The 24,039-nt window shown below is 41.6% G+C and overlaps 1 protein-coding gene across 1 annotated transcript; it reads right to left on the bottom strand.

Annotated features, from left to right (window-relative positions):
- Positions 1 to 23,670, bottom strand: LOC141005590 (synaptogyrin-1-like). The gene is made up of 4 exons (XM_073477490.1): positions 23,569 to 23,670; positions 6,792 to 7,029; positions 3,806 to 3,951; positions 1 to 222 (listed from the first exon to the last, which is right to left on the bottom strand). The coding sequence occupies exons 1-4, from the start codon at positions 23,668 to 23,670 to the stop codon at positions 1 to 3; spliced, it is 708 nt and encodes a 235-aa protein (XP_073333591.1).
- Positions 23,671 to 24,039: the final 369 nt, after the last annotated feature.

The raw sequence follows: 24,039 nt of genomic DNA, 5'->3' as shown, positions 1-24,039 counted from the left end.
TCAGTAGTCCTGACGCTGGTAGCCGCTGCTGCCGTCGAAGGCCCCGTCGCTGTTGGCCTGGCCCCCTGCTCCTCCTCCTGGTGGGCTCTCCACGTCGTCCCCGCCGAAGGAGGTGTAAGGGGCTCCGGCTGCGTCCTGGCTGGGGTCCGTGTATTCCTGGGAGAAGAGGGCCGAGTCGGCCCCCAGCTTGTACCTCTGGAAGCCCAGGAAGGACTGGCCCGCCTTGGGGACGGAGGGAATCGGAAAGATGGGTAGATGACAGGAAGGCGAAGATGGGTGAAAGGTGCAGAGAAATGATTTAGAGGTGGAAGCAGAGATGCAGCAGTGTTAAAGCGGGAGGTGATGGGAGAAGAGAGAGAAGGAAACATTGATTAGTTGGCTCGGAAAGCTTGCGAAGCTTATTAGTTACTGTGAGTCATTTAGTCAGTCAGAGCAGGCTAGTTCTACAGGCAGCAGTGCAATTGTTTAGCTCCGTAATGAGAAACACCACCTCAGTGCTGCTCCGGTCCACAGAGGGACCAAGCAATTAAACCGCTTGCATTATTAAACAGCTGAGACCCTGCACTTCAAAAACACCACAAATCACACTTTTGCGGATAAATCAGGAAAAACAGAAGACGAGAAGCTGAAGACAGCGTGAGCACACGGAGCAAACACAGACACTCAGATGGAAAGAGACGACCACGGAGGGAGCTGAGTGGATTCAAGTGCTCGGAGCTGGGAGGGTTTTATTTACTGGTGTGTCGAAACTCGATCTCATGTCGCAGACAGGATCCGTCGGTCTGATACACCACTCTGTCTCCATCAAATATTTTATTGGGCGGGTTGATTGCAAAATACGAAAACAATGCAATACATTCTCAGAAAAGTTATTATGCTCCTTGTTTGAGAAAATAACATAATTTACAGACTGAACCCTGAATATTTCTGATTTTGTGCTCAAATGGAACATTTTTAATTTAGCATCAATGTGATAAAAGTAATTTATGACCCAATAACATGCACAGTTACAAGCCGTTAAAATCCCATGAATATGCAGTAAAACAGTTTGATGCTTCAATGAAATTGTCCTAAAACTGCTTAAACTGTGGAGTCGATCTCAAAAAGCTATAAAAACAACTAATCCACCTACTGAACTTAATAAAATAGTCATGAAGAGGGAAAGGCATCGGTCGTGCGTCGAGAGTTACAGTGAAAAACTTTGAAACACAAAACTGGAGGAATCAAAGGGATTAGTTTGACATTTTGGGAACACGTCTTCACTTTCTGGCAGAGAGTTAGATGAGACGACTGATGCCTCTTTAATGCCTGTCAATTGAGTGCAGCAGGGATGCAGATTTTTGTGGGCCAAGCCGATAGTGAGCGTCACCCCCGGGTCCCCAGACAAAACGCAGTGGGAATTTTCCGATTTTGATTTTGAAATATTGCCGAAAATAAGCTGAGTGGCGGACAAAAGTTTATGATGCTCAGACGTTTTGTTCAGCAGGATAATCCTCCAAATGAATACCACTTTTATGATTTCTTGAAGCATAGATGCAATCATCAGAAGTAAAAGAAGCTAACGTTATGCTATAGACAAACAACGTCACGGTCGTATGACTTCGACGTCACCACCACTAAGCCTGGCGTCCATGTTGCACCCAAAATCCCTGCATGATAACGACTTCCCAACCCTGGAAATGGGAGCATCCGAGGAGCATGTGAATGCAGCATCATTGCTGGTGTGTTTTAATGTCGTAGAACAACACGTGAAAGTCTATTACGCTTGTGTTAAGCACAGACCAAAAGACCCATTTGACTTTGAGACGAAGGGAAGTGCAAAAATGCTGACACGTCTCAGGGTTTTGGGACTCATTCCTGCAGCACCCTGTACGAATCTGGAGCCAGCAGCTGGTGAGCTTAGCTTAGCTAGCCTGGCTCTGTCTAAAGGCCCAGAAATTCCACCTAGCAGCACCTTTTTAAAGCACATTAATCAATGTGTTATATCCCTCTGCCCCGTTTGACCCTGAAGTCCTGTCGCTACAGGATGTCGCTGCTCGTGGCCAAGAAATGATCTGGCACTTATCACCCCACAACACTGTGACATGTTGTTTTCACACAGGGTTTTTCACAAATCAAACACATGAGCTATAACATCTTAACAAGTGAGCTTGTGCTGGGAGATGGATTTTGTTATCTCCAAACAGAATCAATTATGCTAAGCTAACATAACCGGCCGCTGTTGGTTGTTTCAATCCTCTCATCTAATAACTGTCTTCCCAAAATGCTAAACTATCCTTTTTAAGGTATGGAGTCTGGAGGTTGATGCTAAGGCTTTGAATGTAGCTTCATCAAAACCAAAGAGAAATAAAAAACTTTTATAGCTTAAAGCAATGCACTTCGATAAATGTATAAAAACTCATTACAAAGATCGGATAAATCACATTCTAACCAAATCCTTTCATATAAAACTTAATAATTCGGACCCCCTATGGTGAAAAAGTAAAACACAGATCACTCTGTACACCTTCATAATGATGAGAAGAAGTGATGGCCTGGTGTGGAAATCAAGACTGCACTTGTTTAAGGGCTTATGGTGAAGCTACACCTGTCAAACACCCGAACAACAAACTGCTGAGCTGCCTGCTTTGAATATTGAGAGTTAACAGAGGCTTCTGTGGATTAATATCACTTTAATGACCCAACATTTTAAAGGTAGGAGTGTGTTTGCACGCTTTTCTTTATTTTTTTGCTTGTTTTTCTATCAAAGACATTAACGTGAATATGTAATATCAGTTTTTGGTTCGGAGGATTTTAATATTCACGTGGGCAGGAAGCTTTTATTTCCAAAACAGATGACAGGGATTGAAGTAGGTGTTAAAGGCCAGAAATCTCAGCATATTGGCAATGTCACTGTTGAGTCATACATATTGATCAACAATCGAATCGACCCACCTGCACAAACATTATCATCATAAACGTGCTTGCGGTCTGGAAATAAACAATTTAACTAGGGTGGGTGGAAATATTAAGCAACATCTTGATGTTACTGGCCCCCTTAAACAAGTGCAGCCACAGTCAAGTAACGGGAGTGTGTGTGCGACCAGCTGTGGAGGGTTACAGCAGCAGAGGGAGAAGACAGAGCGGAGTCAGACAAAAGGTTGATTGGGCTGAGGGGGGAACAGCTTGGTGTATTCCTCTTCAAACGACACATTCTTTAACTTCTCCATAGAGAAGAGAGTCTGAGCACCCTGTTGGAAAAACATCCACATACACATGAGTTCACATGTACACGGATCCAAGCACAAAAAGAAGATGGAGGAACAGTGGCAAGGAAAAATGTGACCCGAATATTAGGTCTTCTTACGCCATCCACAGCACTGCCTATCACCTCCTGATGGCAGGTGTTATGTCATGTTCTGTTATACTATTATACAACCCCGATTCCTAAAATAATGTGCGTATCTTTTATGACATATACTCAAATGAAAATGGTACAAAGACGATATAGGAGGCAGCAGTTTCAGCAGCACAGTTCTGGGACCCTAGCTTTTTGCGACTGCGCCACCTACCTAATTGGCTGACTGACAAATTAATAAACAGCTAGCTACAAAACTAAACCATGCACTATTTGTGTATTTGTTTAGTGTTAATGAAACTGTAGCGCGATTTGGTGAGCCCCAAGCAAGGATGGGGCAAAGTTCATGGTACGTGGGCTCAAACAGTTTATTTGCAGATGACTGCGTTCTGTTTTTATATACAGTTTACACAGTGTCCCAGCTTTTTTCTGAATCAGGGTTGTACACTGAGGTGTGGAGGCCCTTACCCAGGTGAAGATGGAGAAGAAGGAGAATGTGATGGCTGCCCGGGCAGCGTCCCCTCCCTCCCTCAGCGGGTTGTCCTCATGCTTGGTCACCTGCCACTGGTTCGCCAAGAAACAGAAACCCACAAACCACATGAAGGACCAGAACGCTGGAAAGAGAGACAGGTGGAGAGACAGAGTTAAATAATGATCAATGTAAGACATCACCTGAGATACGACATTTTGTTTTCACCATTTTTTGGAGTGAAAACTGGTAAAGAAATACTTTTGACTTTAGACTTTCTGAGAAATGCTCTTATTTGCTTTCATGCCGAGCGTTAGATGAGAAGATTAATGCCTTTGTCTGTCTGTACACTTAATATGGAGATTGAGCTGGCAGGTGGTTAGCTTAGTTTGGCAGTACACACACAAAGATCTTTTCATCCAAGTCTTGGCAAGAAAGCAAATAATCATATTTCCCCGAATGTTATAAGAATAAGTTGACATCACCAGATTTTTAGCAACTAGATTCAGTTGCTGAACAATCAGCAATATATTTTTAAAGATATTTTTGTGTATTTTTTCCTAATCTTAAATGAGTGTCAAAGAAAATGTACTGTATGAATAACATACTTTAGTGACTGAGAAAGTGCAGGCCAAGACAGCTAAACTGCAACAGCTTGAGGTCTTGGGGGGAATTTAAATTGTGTACTATCAGCATAACAATGGAGAACACTGGAGACAATTGCGACTCAGTTGAAAACAACAAGGGACCAGGGATAGACCCCTGTGGCACACCATGTAAAATAAAAAAAGACACAGCAGAAAATTAACCACAAAACAAGATATGTTTCTATGCTGCTGTGGAGTTGATGCAACTAGAGGAAGATCGAGATGTAAAAGGGATTCAGTGACATCTACTGCAGTTGGAAGTGTGGCAGGTCTGATCAGGACACATGTACCAGATGTTCACCGGGTTCAGTACGGTGTAAAGCATTTCAGACTACAACTTGGAGACAGCAGGAGAAAGAGAAAAGGGAGACAGAGTGCATGAGTGATGAAAATAAGGAAGGAGGATCTTGTATGTGACAGCAACGGCCTCATTAACTGTCTCCACGCTTTACTATCCTGTCATCAAGTCTGAGTTCACTGCAGTACAGCAGTGCAGCAGAGTAGGAGAGGAAGCCACTTGCAGAAACACGAAAGCACAACGTCTCAGAGGATTGTTAGCGCCAGAGGAGTACTCCTCTACTTATTATCCCTCTCACAGCTCCTCTCCTTTTGTTGTGATGATAACTAACAATCTCTTTTTTTAGAGACGCTCTCCGAGGGTAGGGGATATTTTGAGGCTTTTGATCAGCTGGGAAAATCTGTCAAGGAACGAGGGAATAAAATATGCTCTCTGATCAATACAATCTCATGTAGCCTAACAGAGAGAGGAGCACCTTAACCCTGTTTTTCAAATACAATGAAGTTTGGTAGCACAATACTGGAGATGATTTAACTAGATTAGGGCCGATATTATATATTACCGACTATCACCATATTTGCCATCATATCCAGTATTCTCCACAATATCAAACCGCTGTTACGGCATTTTTGGGCTTTTAGTTTGAGAAGAAAATGGAGCTGTCTTGGCAGCGGAGGCAACGCAAGTCGATATTTGACAAGGTCGTGAACCAGTGACAGACTAGCTGCGCCTAACTCTGCAGGTCTATTCTGTTATGTTTCCAGAGCGCCCATCCCAAATTTCATTATAGCGCCTGGAAGCATCCATCATTTTAAAAATGATTCCCAGTGTATTAAAACATGGAAAACAAAATCCTGAGCTTTGAATAGTAGATACTTGTTGCAGTCTTGTACAGTTTGTATGTTGTCATCAGTAACTGGCCACAAATGTTGGATATCACCCAAGCCTAGACACCAGAAAGCATAAACAGTAATTACTTAAAAAATAGAGATTAAATATCTCTAATTTCACAATTTTTCTTCCTAACTTTCCAAGAACTGCCAGGCTCATTATCCTTACAAAAACTTCCCTGAACTGTTTTTGTTGTTAAACCTCATTTATGAGGATCAGTTATCTCACATATTATCTCCCCATCCATCCATTATCAGCTATTAAATGACTCTGCAACATGAAAAGGGTTGCTCACACTGCCTATTCCACTGAAAAGTAACAGATGACTATGTGCTTCGCTGCTTTTAGTCTCTGTTAGACTCCTTTGTGTCTGCTAAATTCGCTGTAATTCTTCCAATAACATTTTAATAAGCCAATAGTACTGCAGGTCCCGGGAGGTAGACGTGTCTCAGAAAATTTTTCCATAAAATCTGAAACCCTCGGGCCACGTATTGACCTATCAGAGTTGGTTGCTGTACTAATCTATAGGGTACACTTGAGGTCAAGAAATCTATTTCTGTAAGCCGTGGCTGTAATGGCTTCGGGTGTTGCAGGAAGCTAGAAAACTGCATTGATGGGGACATGTGCTCTGTAATTGCCTTTCTGTAATTTATTTTATTAGCTTTTAAATGTTATTGCCTTACAAGCTGCTCACTCTATGAATCCATTTCGAAAAGAACCATTCAGCTCGAAATTATTTGTCCCAGGTTCATTTTGTATCCATTCTGCAGCACACAGTGGCTTTACAGCCCTGTTCATGCATCCGTCTCTGTGTTGATGCTATGGAGTGACATTAATTCTCTTAAGGAGCCTTTACTCTTCTGTGTGTGGGAGGTGAATATAGCAAGAAAACATTATTGCAGTCGTCGGCCGCACTCGATAAGTTCAGATGTATTTAAAATGCATCTAAAAATGGGTTAAAAAAAATAAAAGAAATCAGTTTGCTTGTCTTTTATTGTGGTAGGTGGCTGGTGTTCACATGGTTATTATAGGTTATTATACAGCCTAGTCTGTATTTGTATAGAGTACGTCAGTGATAAATGTGTAAAAGTAACAGAGTACCCATATGAGTGTGAGTATCCGCTGTGTTGTCAAGACTCATGGGTTTACCTGACAATCCGATATCAGCTAGCACCGCCTTCTTACGGTCTTTGACGCTGCTGATCTGGGGGAAGTACACGTCCAGAGCCAGGAAGGCCATGCAGCAGAGGAAGGCCATGGAGCCCATGAAGACGCCATAGTTGCAGGCGTTCTGGTTGCGGTTGAAGATGCAGTACTCCTCTATCTCGTTGGGGCGGTTGATGTAGCCCTCGTTGGCGATGCAGCCGAAGATCACGATGGAGAAGAGCTGCAGAGGGGAAAGAGAAGAAGATACAGTCAGGAACTTTGGACCGTCATTAAATGGGATACAGTTTAAAGACATTTGGTAGGAGACATATATCGGTTTGTTCGTTGGTTGGTTGATTTGTTGGTTTGTCAGCAGGATTACACAAAGATGACAGAACAAATTTCCACGAGACTTGGATGGGGGATGGGTCTCGGCCCAGAATAGACCCCACTTACTTCTGGTGAGGATCCAGTTAAAGGGACAGGTAAAGGAATTTTGTCCCGTTTCTTTATCATTAAAAGAGAGTGCGTTTTTGGACCTTTTTTGTTAATTTCTCAGGGAATAATGCATGGATCTTGATGAAAAAAGTTATGCAAATCAAATGCGGATCCAAATATCACTCCAGATCTAACAGATTTAAATACAGTAAGTCTTATCATATACAGTATTTGGATCTTTGGAGACAGTAACAACTCATAATGGAACATTCATTTATCCATTGTTCAAATAAAATCAGCAGCAAATTACAATTTTTGTATTATCTTTAAACTGCAGATTATTTTCTTTTTAATAATTTTTTTTCTTCGATAAAACATCAGAAATTAATCATGAAATGTCTTTGTGTTGTCTGACCAACAGTCCAAAACCTGCAGATATTCAATTTACAGCGTTTTAAAAAGAAAGAACAGCTCCACACTCTCTAATGTGAAGCTGAAAAGGTTATAAAATGACTTAAAATAGTTCTATTATATGCAATAAAATGTTATGATATCATCTGAGAATTAATTCCATCGTCAAGCTTTATTGCATTTTGATTTGCTTTGCTGCAGTGTTTGTTCAGAAAAAGCCCTTTGACAGTCCAAAAGAATACCACCTGCTGCAGTCAGACGGTATATTTAGACTGACCGGGTAATTTATGAATAAGAAAATGTTTCAGCGTGACGCTCTCAGCCCTTAATGTCACGACAACCCTGCGGGGGAGTTTTATGAATAATCGCTCACGTCCTTTTCAAACAGGGTTCGCTCAGTGCGCTGCTGGGTTTTCTCTTCAAATATGTGGTTTGACTGTGGAAAAATGTGCCTTCCGCTGCAACACTGCAATTTAGTATGACATCTATACTGAACATTTGTTCAGATCTAATTTCTATTCCAAAGATTAGAGCGCCTACATTTCAGTTCAGGTCAAATTAAATAAAGTATTTATTGTTTACAAATCCATCTTCCTTTTAATTTTGTGCAATTCATGAGGAGCATCTTCAACCATCATTTCATCTCTAAATGCCTCAGTAATGATAAACTTGGACGTCGACAGGAACCTGTTAGCTAAATCAACACGGCGAGAGAACACAGGACTTTCTCCTCCGCTTCACCAGGATATTTGAAAGTAAAATTGCACTTCAGGTGGAAACTAATTTCTTTCAACACACTATTCCTCCTTTTTTTAAGGAATAGTTGGATATATTTGGGGGAATACACTTATTTGCTTTCTTGCCAAGAGTTATACGAAAAAAAAATCAATACAACAAAACACCAGCAGCGGGTTGGAAATGAGGAAACAGCTCGCTTGGCTCTGTTCAAAGGTAATCGTGTTAATAAGTGATCTTTAGAGCTGATGCTAGACAGAGCCAGGGGTTTTTGTACTAATAATAATTTCCTTAAATGCTAAACTATTTCTATTCACAAATGCTGTGTCTGATACCTGGCCCATCAGAACCACACACCTTCACTGTGGTAATTTACCTGCATTGGAGATTAAAGCATCCTCTCAAACCTAAAGCTCTGGCCGGAGTCATTCACTCCAACCCAAACCAGTGTATCCCCCTGAGGTCCACATCCTCACAGTGTGGGAGTGGCTCTCATGAGAAACCCAAAAGACTTTACCAAATGCTCCTAAAGATCTGGAAAAGCTTTGAGTTATGGTATTACACTCAACCTGCAACAACTAAATTTGTTGGCCACTTGGGGTCAGCAGAAACACAACATGCCATTGAAACATCATCTCTTTTTTTAGTGGATATAGTGAACCTGTTTGCAAACAGTTGTTTATTCACAGTCCACATACACTCTCTTTTAGCTGTTTTTTAGGTTGTCTGGCTGGTGAGTGCTCAACTACAGACTTTTTTCTTTTGCTGAAAACAACACGAGCGCTGTGAGAGTGAATCAGAACAGTAAATGTGTGGGTTAGACAGCTGAAACTCAATATAAAGCTCTGTAAAGCTACTAGTGGTAGCATTACAAACACACTGTTGTCTCATTTTAAAACTTCCACCCTCAACAAAATATTCTATTTCATTCCAGGAGAATATTCTGATAGTAACATGACATCAAAACAAAATTAAAAAAAGAAAAAAAAAGGTTTTAGTCACATAGATATCCTGCACCAATGTCGGGACTTTACATGAACCATTCTGTGTCTGTGTATGTGCTGAAAAGTAAAAAGAGACATGTTCCATACTACATACTTCCATACTACACTTGTATAAGCATTGATAATGAATTATTTCAACGACAGGCAATATTAAGAATACAAGTATTGTGTATTGTATTTGACAAAAATATGCACTGAATGTGGTTTTGATGCTAATTGCTTGTCTGTTTTAATTCAACTGGTGGATTACACGGCCCTCTTTAGACTCTTGATCGCACAAAATCCTTTTTAAAACCGAATGTGTCTAATTTAAAAAGATCCATGGCGGCACATTGTGAATGCGATGCCTATTATCTTAACTGGAGAGGTTTGATCCTGACAGGGTCGGTTTGTCTGAGGTGGTGAAGGAGCGAAGACGGCGACAAAATGGAGTCAATCACATTGTAGGAGGAGGTTACGTCTGATCCCTCGCTCCTCATCCTCTCTTGCGCTCTTTCGTCCTCCCTCCTCTCTTTTATTTCCTCCTCCTCTCCTGCCTGCCTTTGCCTCGAGGAGTGGAGACGCAAAGGGCTACAAAATGGAGCCAATAACAGGAGCAGGTTACTAAGATACCATCTAATCCCTCTCTCCTCTACAGCGTTACAGAAACACCCTTTCTGAGGCCATAAATATGAGACCACACACATACGTGACGCCCACAGTGTTAGTATTCCACCCTGCAGTGCAGCGTAGCAGTCGACTTTGTACTTCAGTTGATAGCAGCAGATCAGACAACTCCATCCAACTGACAAACCCTCAGACCAAACCTCCGGGGGAGCTTGTTCTGTCTGGATGAGACCGACACTGTGTTTATGTTTGTCTGCAGTCTGTGTGTGGATTTTTGCTGCGGTGAGTGATGGACTCTGAGTGTGTGTGTGTGTGATTGAGAGAGAGGTACAGAGAGACAGAAAAGCGAGAAGCGAACCTCGGGGTTGGCGAGCTGCTTGGACAGTTTACCCAGCTGTTGTGTCTCTGTTTATGAGACAAATGACAGCGGTACAAAGGCAGAGCGCACAATAGATGGCGCATCCACTGACAGCCAAGACCATGAAGGCCAACAGCCAGGCCGGGAGGAAACGGGCATGTCAGTCATGATGGGGATTATAGCGCAGTTTTTTTATCTTCTTTATCTGCTTGCAAGCTCTTGTTTTCCACTGTCGGGTTCACACCTGGACATTTTCACTGCCGACACCGAGGACTCAACATCTGAAGTGTCAGTCGAAGCAGAATTTAAGTCTGTTAAATTAGATTTCTGAGATTTAATCCATTCGACTGAGAGAGGGGAAAAACATAAAAAGTCACCTTGTACTTTGATATCGTATCACACTTTGAGGGAATTCCCTGCTCTCCATGCCTTACTTTATCCCAGTGCTGGCCTAGTTAACACCAGTGTGTGTCTGTGTGTGTGTGTGTGATGGTGTGTGATGGTGTTTGAACATCTTAGACTTTATCAGAACAGACAACCGTACCGCTAGAAAAAAACATTACTAATGTACGATGCAATGTTTCTACTAATATGTTGAAACTTTACATTTCTTTATGTTTAGTTTTCTATATTTTAGTTTGTGACAACGTTGTGCTTATGCTCTGGTTAGGTTTTCGGCTCCTTAAACATATCCAGGGGCGTCAGACTAACGGTGACCGTATAGTTGTGACATCACAACGTTACATCAGCCCTCACGGCTCGTTTAAGAGCACAGACTCTGAATACAGACTGTGTGCATTTCTCCGAGGATTGACAATTCGATACTTTCAGGGTATTTTCAGAGCACCTAGACCTCGCTTTCTACAATTTGGGACTTTTAAGTGACCTTCCGCAATTCTTTAAGGTTATGTATCACAATGCAAAATATGACTGAGCCTCCATAGTTGAAATGTTTTATGAAAAGCAATCAGCCTTTAGTAGCACGCTTGAGAATCGCCAGTCTTAGTTTGCTGTTAAAATGCAGGGAGAGAGCACGCATCAGACAGTGAGTTTTGACAGCCGTTCATCTTACTACCTAATGAAGTAACGCCTGAGTCACTTGTATTAATCAGCAACGACACAAGTGACTCAGTACATTACAGTGCATGTGGTCATTTTGTGCGACGAGCCTGTGAAAACATCACTAATTCGCCGCTCTTCGGACAAGTTGAGCGGAGATCTAATGGCTTTCTACATCTTGTAGAGACGAAACATGAGCTGGCATTTGGAGTCTTAATGTCAAACGGGAACACTTTGTTAGCAAGCATGCACAACCTCCCTCCATCCCCTTTCTCCTTCTCTGCTCTCCAGTCGGTCTTGGCCTCACGCGCTCCTCTCTCCGTGAAAAGAAGGATGTGCGGGTTGAGGATAGTAACACCTCGACACCCCCCCCCTCCGTGTACCTGCAGCCCTTTTTCATTACAGAAAGAGATGATGAAGAGATGGAGGAAGGAGATGGAGGGATTGCGGGGGGGATGAGCGGAGGGAAGCGTCGGGGGCAGAAGGGGTATGGAGGCGGTGCTATTTTTAGACCGGCTACATCATCGCTCGCTCCCTCCCCCCCTCGTCTTCTCCCTTCTCCCCCTTGTTACTCGCCCTGCCTCTGCCCATGAGCGTTCTTGAGAAAAATGAGATGAGCGCACTCCGACACACACACACACACACACACACACACACTCAAATGTACACATCTCAAACACACGCACACTTTGTCCACTGCTTCACATGCCCGGCTTTCTTTACGATTCGGGTCAGAAAACACAAAGTCATACACACACAGAGTCGATCACATGATGTCGTTAGGATGTAAGATTTTCTTTCTCCTCAGAAAGGTCAGCTAATGAACCTGTGCTAAAGATATTTACCAAGAATGTTTCAGTCTCGAGACCTTCAGAGTGAACCAGAACACTTAAAGATTATCTCTATCCCTCTCTTGTCTTTCACTGTGCAAACTGCAGCACACTTGAAGTTATTCTGTGTGTCCTATTATCGAGCTTCTTGTTGTTTTTTGAGTGATCGGCACAGCAAGTCTTCCAACTGACTGACTGAAAAGATTTATTTGCCTGAAAGACTTTTTCAGATCTATTTACTTGATTTTTCTGATTTCGAATGAAACTCTTACATAGTTTACATAAAAATAACACATTCATACAGTTAACAACATGCAGCTACAACTGAAGGCCGGATGTTCTTTGTGTTATTTATATTTATAATGATAATGATGATAATGTAAGGAACTGTTTCTGGTATATTTGGTGAAGAGATTACAACTGCAGGAAATACATTTCATGCCTGTGAATAACAACTTTGGGATGCTAACAGGTATTGTTGCTGTTAACTATTGCTATTGCAAATACTGAAGCACCGTAATTGCACATATAATTTCCCAGAAAGACAGAATAATGCATCTTGAAGGCTAAGGGCGCTCACAGCAGATATTTGAAGTTGCTAATGCTAACCTGACTTAGCTTTCACAAGCCTAACATGTCCATCCCTACAAATCAATTAGTACAGTTCTGAAAACATTCTGTGTTTGTTTTAGCATAGAGGTTCATTCTTTTTTTTTCACTTTTCGAATGAATCTGACAGTATTCATTCAGTGAATCAAACTAATTGGTCAAAAGTTTTGGAAAAAGAAGGCTCCTATTGGCTGAAGTGTTAGGGCAAGTCCCAAAATGCCCCAAAAAAACATTCATCTCAACTGCAGTACGCTTCACAGTGCAGACAAAGGCTGCACAATATAGTAAAATACATTTATAATTCTTGCATCACATTGTCACACATTTTACCTTTTTAATTAAAAAATGTAGCATCTGCATTCGGACATTGCACTCGACCATATTGCGATTAATAGTTTGATTAATTGCCCAAATGCAAACTGCTGAGTGTTTCAGTCCACACAGAGGTTATGGAACATGTACATCTGTGTCCCTTGCTGTTATTCATTCGAGTGGAGAAGGGAGTTTGTCACTTTCTGTAACAAGGACAGCAGGACCTGCAGGGCCACTAGTTTTTTAGTGATGTGACACAGTTTGGTTTTGTGATGCTCCCCTGAGAAACTCCAGTGGGAAATAAACTCAGCACCAGGGGATTTTATCTTTCTATGTACCTCTATTTTCCTCACTCTCTCTTTTTTTCCCCTGCCCGTTCCAGTGACACAAACACCAAACGCACTTACTCGAAATAAGGATTGGTTGTGGCATGACCTAGTTCGATGGGTTTAGAAAACACGCATCGTCTTCAGGGTCACAATTATATTTGCTGTCACATGGCGCGGGGCAGATTGAATTACTGAGCTTTTTTCTCCGGCTGCTTGCAGAAATCCAGCCGGGTTTGTGACGGCTGGAGCTGCAGTATGTCCTTCACATACACATCAGCTGCTTATCGCAAGGTGTAACGGTCCCTTTTCCTACTTTGCGTGCCCCACGAAGACACATTATATGCGCTGAAGCATACTTTATACATGAAAATACTGAACTGCACACAAAAATGTGTAACAAATGAGATGTGAATGCTTGAACTCAGTGCTCCTAAACATTCTTCAGTTGCTTAGAAGCCGTGAAAAGTGGAGCATGTGATATGGTTTCATATGTGTCTCTCCTTCATGCCCGCCCCCACTCCTTTTTGCTGCGATTCTGTCGGTATATGACTTCTTCAGAGGTGTGTGTGTGTGTGTGCGTGTGTGCATGGAGGTTTCCCGGCCTCTCTGATCCGTCGACAGATCACAAGGCTCCTGGTGGTGATGAAAGCAGGCACTGTGAAGGAAACCACGTGGGTTTCTGATCTTGTGACCATCAGAGGGTCACTTACAAATTGCACATTAAGGATGCCGATTGCCAGGAGTATGTGTGTCTGTGTGCATGCATGCGTGAATGCATGTGCTTCCTCCAGACTCTGCCTTTCTCTTTCTACCTCCCTTACTCTTTAGCTACCTTTCCCCCTTTTTTTTGGTCTTAAATTTAAAATCTGAAATGCTAGATTCAAAGCACACACACTCCAAACAGCCATCTTAGCCACTGGATAGGTCTAAATCATATCAGTCCAGTCTGGCTGGTTGTGAATGATTTAAAGCTGCTGTTGTGCTGCCTGAAAGGCCCTTTTGGATCCATTGTAGAGCGCAGACAATTGAGCCGAGCCTCATGTCACCCTGGTATTCACACACTGTACCTCGCACAGAAATCCTGCATTCGAAACTAGCCACACGTACGCACACTGAAGGACACACCAGACCGTGGCCTAGCACTGCATTTTTCCAGGTCTCAGCGACCTTCAGCGTAGTGTGTTCACAACCGAGCAATAAACGAAATGCCATCCAAGGAAAATATACTGAAAAGCAGAGTCCTTCTCTTACAGAGCAAGTGAATGTCACCGTCTAAAATGTGATTATGCTTCAAAAACATCTCCGTCTCAGATGAGCCTTCAAGACCTCCTGAAACAAGTAAACGGTGACATTTTTAACTCATTTTTAAAGGACCTGCCTTTATTTGGGGAATGTCAACAAGTATCAGATAACGGTGGGGCAAAGATCGATAGGATGCATCCTCATTCTCTCTTGAACGATTACAGCATGTCTCAATGCAGCAAAGTCAATAATCAGACATTTAAAACCCATTTCTCAAAATTTCAATCGCCTGGCTCTACTCGCTTTGACTCGGCGCTGCAGGGGTTTTGCTTTTCCATCACAACTGGGCTACCTGCTTGTCTTAAAATGACGACGCTCTTGTCCCGATCCCTGTAGTATTATCGAAGAATCACCGCTAACAACGTGGCTCCACTAATTCAGTTACAAACACATTTTTATTTACTATACCTTCTTCGCAATAAAAGCCCCCCGTTATTTATACATTTAAAAGCTTTAATTATGAAGCACTATTAAAGGAAATGTTGTGTTTTCAGCAGCAGTAAACTAAACATGACTCCTGAAACAGCTGAAAGTGAACACGATGAAACAGTCAAAACACAGCAGATGTTTGAAAGTACAAACAGAACGAGAGAAACTAAAGAGATTCAGTTAGAAGCTACAAAAGTACTGAGTACGACGGCAGTGGCTTGGCTCTACTCAGGAGCAGGTCCATCTGGAACATGGCTCGGCTCAATTCGGCACGGTAAAACTGGTAATCAAAAAGCAAATACATGTAAACACGTGCCTCATGTTTCTGTTCTAAGCTACCTGACTTCATGAGTTTAGCTAAAGATGGCTTAACAAGAAATGTCACTGTCTAAAATGACATCAATGCAATGAAATAGTAAACATGTTGTACTAGGTATTTATTCATTCTAAATTATCATTGACATTATTGGACATACATTTATCTGTCACATGCCAATATCGGCCGATAAGATCAGCCATCGATATATCGGTCAGGCTCTAACAATAAAACATTATTCAACAATGCATAAAAGTTTTAAAGCATTGTGAAAAAATGGTCTTCTGAGAAATAAAATCAGAATTTTCTGAACTCTCTTTTTACTCGTGACCCTGCTCCACTCTGACCGCTCATCTTGCACTTCACAGTTCCTTGATATGTTTGTAATCTGTGTGTATTTGAAGCTTTTGTGGCACTCGCTCCTCATTTTGACAACAGCTGAATGCAAAAGTGATCAAATGATGAAAGAACCATCTCTGCCGAGCGCTACGGTACGCTGATGAGAAGACAACCCCGTAGACGAAAGACAGGTTAGATCCTCTATAAAAAACACAATGGAAAATGAGTGATTCACTGAGGTTTGTGTTTGAGCTTTTGTCAGAGGCAAACAACAACATTATGTCAGAACGACCGCAGTGAATGATTAGTAGATCTCTCCTGTAAAAGGAGATACACTTGACAGAGAGAAGCGATGTTCACTACAAGTCAACAGTGAGTAGGCTGGACTGCTGAATAATACAGGATCACTGCTGGAGGATATTTCATACTGTCTGTGAGTGTGAGTGTGTGTGTGGGGGGGGCTTATTGTCTGCTGCAGCATGTTGGCCTTGACTGGGCATACCTGATTGCTGCTGTCACCATGGCAGCAGCTGCTCATGTAATGAGAGAGTGAGACAGAGGAAGAGAGAGGGAGATGGAGAGAGGAGGCCTTGTCAAAGTACGATTCAAGGAGAGCCACTGCAGCACCAAGGAGACATAATGAGACAGACAGACACAAGTCCGGGGCACGGCGACACGTTTACACTCTGTCCTACCCGCTCACTCACTTACACACCCTCAACATGCTTCACCATCCCCTCGCTGTTTGAATTTGGGAGGCAATTACTGAGAACATGAACAGATGAAGGTTGTATCTCTGCAAAGGAAACAGACGGTTCCTCAATCTTGTAAAGCCGAGCGCAATAGGATCAAGAGAGAGTGGAACCAGCAGTCTGGACTGGTGGTCATTCAGTTATTTCAGCCTGTAATTTTAGACCAGAATGACAGGATACTCAGGCTTAAAGAGCTTTTTCACTAGATGTTATATAAGTATTCAAGGAGCATACCACTGTGTTTGGATGTTGTAACCCATTTACTACAAATTACTTGTTTTTCTTACATGCTTCTGTATGTAAATCTCTTAAAACTCAAAGTCCTTTAATTGTGGGAATCTGCCAATATCCAGGCCGATATCATCCATTTGACACACCTTCATTTTTTATAAGCTGCTTAATCAAAATAAGTTACTGGATCAAAAATATCAAGTTGATCAGCTTTGATTATTGACGTTATATGAATGAAAGCATAACTGGGAGAATCCAACTACTGAAATTGAAGTGATCAGCTTTTCTGGGAAGAATGAAAACACGGTCCACTTGAAACTGTAGTTTGGTGTTACAGAGTGGAGCGTCTTCCCTCGCAAGTGATCTTTGGTCGAGTGCAGGCACACACATCTGACACAACAGCCAGGATTCATTTCGGCCTCTTATCAAGTTAAAACCCGTGACGTCGGTGTCAGAATTCAGAGTCGCTCGTATCAGTGCGTCTAAATCATTTTTCATATCCGCACGCTATTTCTCGCTGGGAGCAAAATGATTACACTGTAGAGCCTGACAGCGGTAAAGGAGAGCAGGTAGAGGTGGGCAAACTGTGCTCAGACAGGCTTCAATGCAGATCAACAGGTAGTGGTCAGGGGCTCGGGACGTCTCTTTAATGTAGACTTGATAACAAAAACACTAGTCTTTGTTATATCCTGCTGCTTTTGATTAAAGGTTTGGTATTCCAGTGTGGGAATACTTTACACAGTGATAAGGACACATCCTCTGATAACAGCATCCTGATAATTCCTCTTTTATCTCACTGACTTCATCAAGTCCTACTGTCTGAATACTAAACTGCTTCACCCATTGAGTTTAACTGTAACACAAACTGTTAATCAGATTACTTGATAATGAAAATAATCCGTTTTCTGCCCCCTACAATGGTGACAGTAAAACAATGGTCAGTTAGGGAGCTCAGATGTATTTAGGGTGCTAAAACCTACAAACTCTGAGATATTTAGTGGTGGTAAGGTCAAGATTTTGAAGTCTGTAACATGTCTCTTCTCAATACTTTCATGCTGCTACTTTTCTAGTGCTCCCTACCTCTCCCACATGTCAACATCTTAGGTGGTATCTGTGTGACCTCCTCAGCTCAGCACAGTGGGACATTTCTATCCGGGGGAAAGACCCTTTAACTTAAGTTTCAGGGACTGGAAACAGATTTATGTGCTTCTAATCAGGCAGTGCAAACACAGATGCAAACACAGATAGGGCTGCAACTATTAATTATTTTCCTAACTGCTTAATCTTCTGATTAGTTTTATGAGTAATTAATCTTTTAGTCAATACAGTGTTAAGTGATTGGAAAAGAGGCTCATCACAATTTCATTTTTAAATCAGTTCTTTTATCCAATCGACAGTCCAAAACCAAAAACACTCTTAATTTACTGTCATAAATGACAAAGAAAAGCCTAAAAATACTGGAACCAGCAAATATTTGACATTCTTGCTCAGAAAATGTGATTAATCGCTTATCAAAGTTGGCAACTAATTCCTCTCCATTGACTAATCATTGCAGTATGAAACACAGACAAACAATACTTATCTAACTTTTCTACTTGAGCCAAAGGAGAACCACAGTAGACGTGATCACATCTTTTGTTTCAATATACACATGAGAGTATCGTCTGGGTGAGGAAGACAATACAGTCTATCCCTGCTGCAGTGTGTTGACAAATCGGTGGAGGGTTTAGGGATTTACTGACACTGACGAGCCAAATACCAAAATCTATTAACAATCCTATTTGACAAACAGCTGGGTGTTACTCCAGGCTCATTTGTAAATGTTTTATGCAGAAAATACAGAAAGGCTCTTTTAGATCTGCAGATGCATACAGCACATATCCACTACATGATGAGTGCAAGCAAATAAAACCATTTATACAATGCAAATACGCAGCTCGCATACTAAAATAGCCTTCAAAGTGTGTCTGAATTGTGACATGCAGGCTCTAACAAACTGAGTGTTTGTGTGTTGAGTGCGCTGCTGTTTTACACGGAGCTGACAGAATGCGCTGCGCAGCGGAGAGCGTGTCCGTGTTGCTGATATCAAATAGTTACTCATCAGTTACAAAATCCCTCCCAACTTCTGAAATGCAAATCATCACCAGAGCCAAATTTAAAAATGTTTAACCCACGTTACTTATGTAGGAGCGTTTTGATGAACAGTTGGCATTCTTCAGCAGCCAGTTAATCATCTTGTGAATAACAGTTTATAATGAGTCTGTTTTGAAATGTGGTAGATAGTGTTACAAAGCAAGGATCTCACTTAAGAGCAACCTTTGATTAACTTTGAGATGCATCTGTCATGATTTTGGGTATTTAGTTCAGTAATTTCCTGTTTTATTTTGTAGGTTTTATCCTCATTTGTCATGCTTTGTTTTACACTTTTTACTTTGAGTGCCCTGCCTTTTCATTGTATAAAATCAGTATAATCACTATCAACGTATACAAAAATGGCTGTTGCAGAGAGACAGTGACTGAAAGTAAGCAAAGGTTTGTTCTTTCCATCGCAAAGAAAACCACACACATTCAGCAAATATCACTTTCTTTTCGCCAAGTTAGATGCTGAACTTTGATCTGCAAATTCACGCAGCGAGCAGACAGGAACTCCGCTTTGGGCATGTCGACTTCTGAAAGCAAAGTTGCTTTTTCAGTGGAAAAAAAAGCACAGAGCAGAACCAAAACAGTATTATTTGATAAATGTTTTACGTCGGCCTCCCAAAACCTTGAACCGCAGCAGAACTTAAGAACAAAGCAGTGAAGAAAGCTTAAAAAGTTACCTCTTTTAAAAAATAGATCAAAAGTAAAACCATAGGCAAAGAGATCTCAACTTTGACAGGTTTAACCTGTTTAGTTTAATTCAGTGAATAAATTAAACGATCAATAGGAACACAAGGTGCTTCCCCTCCATCTGGGACTATGTTCACTCCTCTTCTCTTCTTCCCCTTCGTTGGGCATCAACGCAAACATACTGGACTGACTCCCTGAGGCTGAATCACACAAGCACACACACACAAAAGCACTTTTTCCCACCTCCACATACAGTCAGACCAAGTGGGAGATAGAGAAAGAGAAAGGGACGCAGAGAGAGCCCTCAACCGCCATTCATAAACTGCTCTTTCTTTCTTTTCAGCCATGCAAATAAACCCATCCCAGCCTGTCTCCCCTCTCTAACGCACGCGCGCTCACACACACACACACGCTCACACACACACACACACACACACATATATATAACATTTGGTGACGGGGGACATCGGATAAGTGCTGAAAGTTTCCTCCCCCACAATCCACAGCTAACTGAGTTTTAGCACCATCGCACACAGCATCACAACTCCGGCTATGGCTGTTACTATGGAGACACGTTGTTGCTCTGGTGACACCTGGGGGGCGGGCCATCTCATGAGGTTGATAAAGTCTTTCCATACCTGTGTGTGTACGTGGGTGTGGGCGTGTGTGTGTGTGTGTGTGTGTGTGTTGTTGTTCTCAGAGTATAGTTTCCTGTAGAAAATGATGTGTAGTGAGAGGACTGGAACAGACCATGGAACAGTTAGTGGATTAATCAATCAGCTGATCAACAAAAAAATGATTGAAAACACTTCAATGATGGTTTCAGCCTCTAAGATGTGAGAGTTGCTTCTTTGCTCTGTTTCATTTCATCATAAACTGAATATTTTTGAGATTTGTCTATTTGTTCATTTTAAGGTGTCATGTTAGACTCTGGGAAAAAGTGCAATAGTAAAGGCCATTTTCACTGTTTTCTGATATATTATAGTAGAAAATATTTAATCATTTCATAACCTAATAGCTTGATCTTATGTGTAATCTGAGTTATATCATTTATTTTGAAAAAAAATAACGCTAAAAGGGTTTAAAAGGCTGCAATACAAGTGTTTCTGCTGATAAAAACCCTCATTGTGACATGTCACATTGCACAAAGTAACTGTCTTACTTGATGAACTACAAACTATTCATGTCCCACATGCAGTAAAACAACGTTTCCAAAAGTATTCTGACCCTTTACTTAAATAAAATTACTAATTCCACACTGTGAATATACTCAAGTAAAAGTTATGCATTTATAACCTTCTTTAAGTAAAAGTATGTAAGTATTATCAGGAAAAAGTTCCCTTTCAGTGTTTTATTATCATATCTGATGTTTTTGGATTGATATTACTGCTGCATTAACATGTACTTTGCATTTCACTGCTGTAGATGATTAAAGTTGAGCTCATTTTAACTACTTTATATGCTGTTGGCTAGTTTAATCTACATAAATGCATCATATTCTATAAGATCATCATATCCAGCGTTGCTGAGAACCATGTATCTCATATCTAAAGCAGCCAAAGCACAATGTTTGCCTCTGAGATGCAGTCGAGTAGAAGTATAAAGCTGCATGAAAAGAAAATACGCGAGTGAAGTACAAGTACCTCCAATTCGTGCTTGAGTAAATGTTATTTGAGTACACGTACTTTGTTACATTCCACCAATGCAGTCCACACCATATCACATAGCATGTCTACAAATACTTTATCTAGGCCAAGTCCATGTCAAATTAAAACCAAAAATGCTACAATGAATATACAAGTAAGTATTTCAGACCTCATAACTCTGAGAAATCTGATGCTTCCATAAATATGAACTATTTCACGGTTCATTTAATCGCCGCACATGACTCATGAAGGGTCGACACGCTTTTTCACACTTGTGGTTTCGATTAAAACGACACAGGTCACGTTTAATGTGAACGTTGAGTTTACAATCAGTCACGCGTGCCGTACAGCTTTAGTCACAAGGGAGGGAAACAGGACCATAATGTGACCAAACATGATGGTAGACTACAACTCTCTTCTTCAGTTAAACAACCATCCATCATTTTTTCCCCAGTTCTCAACAAACGCCGACATAAAACAACCCGAAGCATGAGTTTGGCCTACTGGCCTAAAAAACAAAAGTTCCCTTCAGTGTTCATTAGTCTTGACTTTGAAAGCAGCTTTAAAGTATCCGAGCCCTTGTGACCTGATGGAAAGTATAACTTGTGTATCCACATGAATCCACCTGCCTCTTTATCCTTTCAGCATACTTGAAAAGGCTCTTAGCGTTTTCTAAGGACAAGCAGACACAGACACAGTCCTATAAATAAGACATAATCCCAGCTGTGTGACTTTCTGCTGGAGAAAAATGACCTTCACTTAATATTTTGAGTCACTTTTCAGAATAAACCTGTATGCCGGTTGTCGTATTAAGCAGTGTTACATGCAAAGTCACACACACACTTCTTGTTTTCTGTGTGCATTTCACGAGAAACAGCTAAGTTAGAGAGTAAACGTACACATTCCTCATGAAGATGATTGAATCAGACACAGGAAACACAGACTGGGCTAGTGCTCAGTTATCTTGATCTAATCACTGTTAAATAACGCTTGACACCAGGTTGAAAACTTTTTTGTCGACTAGACAAATGGCTAGTGAATGTTTATATTTTACCAGCCACTAATCAGGCTGGTGGGTGAAGAAAAATCTATCTGCCGCTTGCATATTTAACCAACATTTGGCTGCTGGCTGGTGCTAATTTTTCGCTGTTTATGAAGAGACACTTGTTTCATGCCAGTCTAAAAAGTGACGTGAATGTGATCACAGAGTCTGAACCCACAAATTCTCCTCTATGGGGAGCAGATGACTGAGAAACGGAGGTAATCCTCGGTCTGTGTTACATTCTGGCAACGAGAACGACCTTCAATGTCATTTATTTAACCAGAAAAATAGATGTAACGCTACAAAAAAGTAGAGACCGTGGAAAGAAAGGAGTGGCAGAGCTTCTGCTTGATGCTCCCTAATGAAAAAAAAATCCTATAATTCTTCCATTAGTGGCATTTACTGTGTGTCTGCTGTCTGATATATTCTTTGTTCCTCATCCTGAGTGAAGATCGTATTAGAAGCCAAAAGGCAGAATATAAGCTCTTGGATTCCTAACTAAATAATGAAGTCTTGAGCTCAAAGTGACTGTCTCACTTTATGCTATTCATAAAGTTATTTTGAAATCTTCAATCTGCAATGGTATCACATCCGTCCTATCAAATACCCACTCATTGATGGGAGTTTTTGGGGGACGTTGTTTACTATCCGTAGTGCTTCCTACTGCTGCTATCCCTTTTCATTAGTGCTCCTCCTCCTCCTTTTGGGAAGGGAGGGTGGGCAGTTATTATGAAATTAGTTTGTTATGAAATCCTTTAAGCGTGCCTGTGAGCTCTCACTATGCTTATTAGAAAAACAATAGTTGCTGACTAGGAGAGGACAGTATAATGAACAATGCACATTAAAAAAAAAACAGTGATCAGGACCCAGTCTGGGCCTACAGCAGCCTAGTGTAGGTAAACTCCATAAACATACAATGGGAGTGAGGTAAAGTAGGAGAATAATGATGGTATAATTGGTGTAATAAATAAGAATAAAATGGGTAATATCGTGTGTATTGCATCATGTGGTATTTCTCATTAACGTGCACAATATCTGGGCCCTTTTTATAAATAATAAGCCATCTCAAATCCACATTTACCATATGCAGGTGTAAGAAAAATGGCCTACAAGAACAACAAAACGCAAGAAACTCAGAAACAAGAAACTTATATGTAATTTTTTTTTTTTTTTTGCTCTCTTTTAACCGGAGAGGCCACTCACCCAAGACACTATGCGGAGAATGGTCTGAGGCTGCTGGAAGAAGGTGACGGGGTCGAAGGCTCCTCCGGCTTTCCCGGCTCCGTATGCCTGCATCCCCTCCATGGTCCTCCTCCTCCTTCCTCGCTGCACAGCCTCCTGCTCTGGTCCTCCCCTCCTCCTCCGCTGCTGGTTCAAAGGCACAGGGTGTGTGGAGCACCAGCACCGGGGCGACCGAGAGAGACGGAGGAGAGAAAAAATCCCCGAGTCTCTGCTCCTGCTACTACTATCACTGCTGCTGGTGGTGCTGGTGGTGGTGCTGGTGGTGCTGGTGGAGGTGTGAGGGTGGATGGACGCTCGTGTCTCCTCTCTTGTTGTTTTTTTTTTTTTTTAATTTAACCTCTAAATTCCCCTGTTGTCCTCTTTCGATATCCGGCCAGGGGGAGGCTGTGTGCCAGTGTTGTGATGATGCTCTCTCTCTCTCTCTCTCTCTCT

The sequence above is a fragment of the Pagrus major genome, chromosome 1 (genome assembly GCF_040436345.1).
Source record: "Pagrus major chromosome 1, Pma_NU_1.0".
Lineage (NCBI taxonomy): Eukaryota > Metazoa > Chordata > Actinopteri > Spariformes > Sparidae > Pagrus > Pagrus major.
Note: the sequence above shows the minus strand (reverse complement) of the source record. Positions and strands in the feature narration are given on the sequence as shown.

Excerpts from the sequence above, each read along its gene's own strand:
- LOC141005590 (XM_073477490.1), bottom strand. The coding sequence starts at position 23,670 with ATGGAGGGGATGCAGGCATACGGAGCCGGGAAAGCCGGAGGAGCCTTC. Across the intron at positions 7,030-23,568 it reads TTCTCCGCATAGTGTCTTGG|CTCTTCTCCATCGTGATCTT; the intron begins GTGAGTGGCCTC and ends TCCCCTCTGCAG. Across the intron at positions 3,952-6,791 it reads AGCTGATATCGGATTGTCAG|CGTTCTGGTCCTTCATGTGG; the intron begins GTAAACCCATGA and ends CTCTCTTTCCAG.